Source organism: Cynocephalus volans, chromosome 4 (assembly GCF_027409185.1).
Source record: "Cynocephalus volans isolate mCynVol1 chromosome 4, mCynVol1.pri, whole genome shotgun sequence".
In the NCBI taxonomy this organism is placed as follows: Eukaryota; Metazoa; Chordata; class Mammalia; order Dermoptera; family Cynocephalidae; genus Cynocephalus; species Cynocephalus volans.
In genome coordinates this window covers 147,411,146-147,416,460 of record NC_084463.1, presented here as the reverse complement: position 1 = coordinate 147,416,460, position 5,315 = coordinate 147,411,146, and the positions used below count along the sequence as shown (strand labels likewise).

General features: G+C 33.9%; 1 protein-coding gene across 1 annotated transcript; it reads left to right on the top strand.

The window, feature by feature from the left end:
* The first annotated feature begins 2,370 nt into the window (after positions 1 to 2,370).
* On the top strand, positions 2,371 to 3,327 carry LOC134376467 (olfactory receptor 4P4-like). Its single transcript, XM_063095005.1, has one exon. It carries the CDS (start codon positions 2,371 to 2,373, stop codon positions 3,325 to 3,327), a length of 957 nt encoding a protein of 318 aa, XP_062951075.1.
* Positions 3,328 to 5,315: the final 1,988 nt, after the last annotated feature.

The window sequence follows — 5,315 nt, the reverse complement described above, 5'->3', positions numbered from 1 at the left end:
TCAGGTCTTATACTTAAGTCTTTAGCCCATTTTGAGTTGATTTTGGTACATGGTGAGAAGTGCAGATCTAGTTTCATTCTTCTGCAAATGGATGTCCAGTTTTCCCAGCACCACTTACTGGAGGCAGTGTTTTCCCCAATGTATGTTTTTGATGCCTTTGTTGCATTACGTATTCAAAATTATATTTTTGTTTAGTTCATTTTTATCTTAGATAATGTTTATTTAACATTGATTATGTATCAAGCAAGCACCGTGTAGCTCTCCCTCTCCCATTTTTGTGAACTTTTGTGATCATTTTTGTGATTTTGTGAAGAAGCCAATCAGTTAAGTTCTGTGGTTACTTCCCTTTTACACCTAGTGAGATGCCAAGAGAGTCCAGGAGAGAGATGTCCTGAACATGTTCAGGTTTTTCTCCAAAAGTCATTAGGAATTCAAACCCCACCCCCATCCCCAGAGCATTATGAGTAGAAAAAGTTAGAAAAAGGCCAGTCTGGTGAGTCCCTTAAAAATTCCTCTGCATGGACACATGCATAGTAAGGAATAGGGACTCCTCTAGCAATACCTTCTTTACTATTTTTTAAAAAACACAAAGTTTGTTGGGTTTTTTGTTTTGTTTTGTTTTGTTTTGTTTTGTTTTGTTTCTTGTTTTTTCTATGGTCAGTTGCTAATCAACTTTATCATTCTTTTGTATGATTTTGGATTTCAACAAATTTTGTCAATTGCTCATTGTCCAAACATCTTTAAAAAAGAAATGCCAATCAAATCAGTTACAGGAAGTAGGACGTGCTCTCCCTTATGAGGTTATGCCTCTGAATGCAAGGGTTCACTGTGTTTTATTGCACGTGAGTGTATGGGATATTCTTATGAGTGTTCCTGGGAAGAAGTAGCCTGGGAAGCTGGTGACCTTCTGTATTGCTTTAATCCTGGGTATGATGACTTTGCATCTTATGTGTCTGTGCTGAACTGCTTTTTCAAATTTATGTTTTTTCTTCCTGTTAAGTTAAAAACAGTTTGCTGTTCTTTTTGTTTATGTTACTGTCTTAGCATTTAACAACTGAAATCTACTACTGTATCTAAAACTATGTCTTCCGGCTTTCTTCTGGGTATAAATGCCACAAAAATTTACTTGGTACGCACTTTCCCAACAGGCCCATAAATAGTCTAGTAAATAAAATTCTTTAAAGATTTCCATAAAGTATTTAAGAGGAGAGCTATAGCATAGTATTTAAGAGGACAGGTCTGTGTGACTTTGAAACTAGTGTATGCTGCTCCTAGATGTGTGAGCTTGGACTCATTATTTAACTACTCAGTGCTTTAGTTTTCTCATCTGAAAATTGGAAAAAAAATGCATAGTGCATATAATAAGACAATCTATGTAAAAAAAAGTATAGAAATACCTTTAATTTAACAATTTAATAAATGTTAAATTATCTTGGTTCATGCCTGTTATCATACTGTCATTGTTGATAGTGCCCTGTCTCACTCAAAATTTTCCAGTTTAGGTGATGCATTATGCATTCACACTTCTTAAAACTATTTGAAATTACTTTGTTAATTTATTCTTGAACATTATGAAATGTGATAATTGTTATTTTCTGTTGTTATTTTTATCATTATTATTATTATTTATCACCATGTATTTTTAACACTGAGCTTGATTTTTCTATTATTTCTTTCATGACTCTAAAATTTGTTTCTTTTTTAGTAATTAACATGATGGGTTTTTGCTGTAAACTGATGGTATAGTAAGAAGTTGTTTTACAAATACCTGTATAGTTGGATGATCACAGTAACTTACATTCAAATAATTCTTCTTTGTTTATAAAATTGCTTCAAAAATATTTTTCTAATTAGCTGTGCTAAATAATCTTGCAAAGTACCCAAGGCAGTTTTCTGTGAGCTGCACAGAGGCCAGGAAGCTCATCATCACTGCAAAGCCACATCTTGGTTGTCCCTGGAAAGTCCTGGTTTGTGCTCATTATCAGTGTCATTACTAACAGTGCCTTGTTACATTCAACATTCTCCAGGATAAATGATCCATTATACGTTCACCCTATTTAAAACTATTGGAAATTGCTTTGTTAATTTATATTTGAACAGTACAATTCTTCCACTTTCTCACAAAATAATTTTTAAATTACACAAACCTGGGACATTCATCACAATATCCTCAGTTCTTAAAGAGAATTGGCACTCAATACTCAAAGAATTTTGGTAACTGGATCTCAAGATGGCTCAGTTCTTAAAAAATTGCAGTAGCGCCACTTAAATTAGATACTAGATTTCCATTTTCTTATCCACAATTTGTTTCATTATCTTTTTTTAATCATTTCAGGTAATTTCTTGAACCATCTCTAATTGCATCAGGCCATGGAAAATAGGAATAATGTTACTGAATTTATTCTCTTGGGACTTTCTCAAAACAAGAAAATCCGGATCCTCTGCTTTTTATTTTTCTTATTCTCTTACCTAGCTATTTGGTTGGGGAATCTGATTATCATGATTTCTATCACATGTAGTCAGCTCATCAACCAGCCCATGTACTTCTTCCTTAGTTACCTTGCAATTTCAGACCTTTTCTACACCTCCACTGTGACACCCAAGTTAATGACTGACTTAACGATGGATTGGAAAGTCATTTCTTATAATAACTGCATGGCACAGCTTTTTACTACTCACTTATTTGGGGGTACTGAGGTCTTCATCCTCACAGGAATGGCTTACGACCGCTATGCTGCCATCTGCAAACCACTCCACTACGCCATCATCATGAATAAGCAAATGTGTAACTTAATTCTCATAGCATCATGTGCAGGAGGGTTTCTGCATTCCCTTGGCCTGTTTCTCCTTACAATTTTTTTACCTTTCTGTGGTCCTAATGAAATAGATCACTATTTCTGCGATGTATATCCTTTATTGAAACTGGCCTGCACTGATACACACAAGATTGGCTTCTTGGTTATTGCCAATTCCGGCCTGATGGGACTGGTGATCTTCATAGTTTTGATGGCCTCCTACTTGATGATATTATATAATGTGAGAGCACATTCTGCAGAAAGCCGCCGCAAAGCACTTTCCACTTGCAGTTCCCACATCACAGTCGTGATCCTGTTTTTTGCACCTGTCATTTTTATTTACATTAGACCTGCCATAACCTTACCAGAAGATAAAGTGTTTACGCTATTCTATACAATCATTGTTCCCATGCTCAACCCTCTTATCTACACTCTGAGAAACACGGAGATGAAAAATGCCATAAGGAGAGTGTGGTGCAACCAAAGATTGTTGGAAGGGAATCCAGTGATTGGAAGGTCATTTATCTTTTGATACCAATGCATATCTCCTCCTCACAGTTCTTTTCTTTTAGCCCTTCCTGCTAATGCAAATATCAGTAGAAGGTGTAACAGTCAGGCATTGGACAACAGCTGTCCATCCGTGATGTTCCTCTTTTAGTTTCCTTTCCTGATGTGCTTCCTTTGTTTTCATTCTTCACTAAATTTTAAGTTTTATGAAAGCAGGGCTCATGTCATGTTTATTTCACTGCTATTTTCCCAGTACAAGCAAAGTATATAGTTTATTAGGAGCTTGATATATATTCACTGAACAAATAGATAAACATATTATCACATAGCTCTGATTCTTGTCTCCTATAGGAATCGGTTTCATGGCTTAATGAGTTTTTTGGAATTAAAAACTATTATTTTGTTCATCTATATTCCTCTTTCCTCTTTACTTACTTCTTTACTTCAATATGTTTCAGCTTAGTTCGAGAAAGGATTCCACCCTAGGATCAATCAGCCAGCTTAGCCACCCAGGAATCAGGAAACATACTACTGAACCAATTCCTTTAGATTTATTCAATTTTTTTTCTGATTTTCTAACAGTTTGAATATGTGATAAGCCTATTACTCAAAAAATCTGTTCTTGCAAGAAAAATAGACAACTTTTATAAAAATAGTCAAATCACACATACATACAAATACACTTCAAATTAAGGTATCTCACTGAAATCCTCTTTTTCCATTGATTCTTTTGGTGATTCTGAAAAAAGCTATGTGATTAAAGACACTGGAAGTATTCATACCTTTGTGCTTGTAAAATTTTAATTTAAAGCTTTCTATCTCAGGCCACATTATAATTTTCCCATAACATGAATCTCTACATAAATTTATTTTAAAAATGGCTTAAAATATCAAAGCATTAGTAACAGAAGGAATTCAGTTCCTCCAAATTATAGACCAGCATTATTTTTTAACCCCAGGATCACTTTCTATAGCACTAGGACCTACATCAAGCTCATAGTTTCATAACTATATCTACTTTTTATTTTGGGTCGTTTTTGCAAATATTGATGTGTCATTATAGTAAAGTCACATCTTACGTACATTGGGTTCTAAACTGAATACATGAGATGAGCACTGAGTGTGATTAAAATTTACCAATGTCACGTACTAGTAAATGGGAAAGATAGGATTCAACCATCTAGCCCTGCAGGATTCATGTACTATTAGAGCTGAAACCTACTGAAGGAAGTGTAAAATAACATCTTACAGTATGCACACTCCAGCACTGGGTGGAATATTGAACAGGTAAGACTCTCTCGTATTATTTAAGTTATTTTCCCCTTTCACAGTTTTACCAATTATTTTCCCCAAGATAACATAAATGATTTCTCTCAAGTTCAATATGCTTCTGAGGTCACTACATTTTCTTTCTTGACAAGTCATGGAGGTTGAACTCACGCTAGGTTAACTAGTTTGACATTAAATATAACCAATGAGTAAACCCAAACTGGTTTTGCTGCAAAAAAGAAAAAATATACAAATTTCTCAAGATACATGATTTTTTTCCAAAGTATAAGATTTTTCACTTGCTATCTAAATTCAAGTTTAAAATAATCTTAAAATAATATTTATCAGAAAATTTAGAAAAAACTTAATGATGGTGTTTTTGAGCTACTACACCTTCTAACAGAGAGAAAATTGAGATTTCATTATTTAAAGAGTACAAGTTTTTATAAAGGATCTGATAATAATCATGCATTTATCATCTTCCCTCCACACTGATGATTGTTAACTTTTATCTATAAATTCTAAAATTTTGGCACGTGCAATTACTTTTTTATAAGTGTATATTTTACATAAGCTGAACCCCTATGTATTTTTAAATTACTGGTCACTGAGAAACATGAAGTTTCTCTTCCTGGAAATCTTTATTCTCGACTGACTCTAAATTTGCTTCATTATCACACAAATTTTTTCTTCTTACAGCTTTTTCTCTTCTTAAACTTTTAAACCTAGTTCATTTCCCTGCCA

Bases quoted from the DNA above. Each gene is read 5' to 3' on its own strand.
- LOC134376467 (XM_063095005.1), top strand. From the start codon at position 2,371: ATGGAAAATAGGAATAATGTTACTGAATTTATTCTCTTGGGACTTTCT.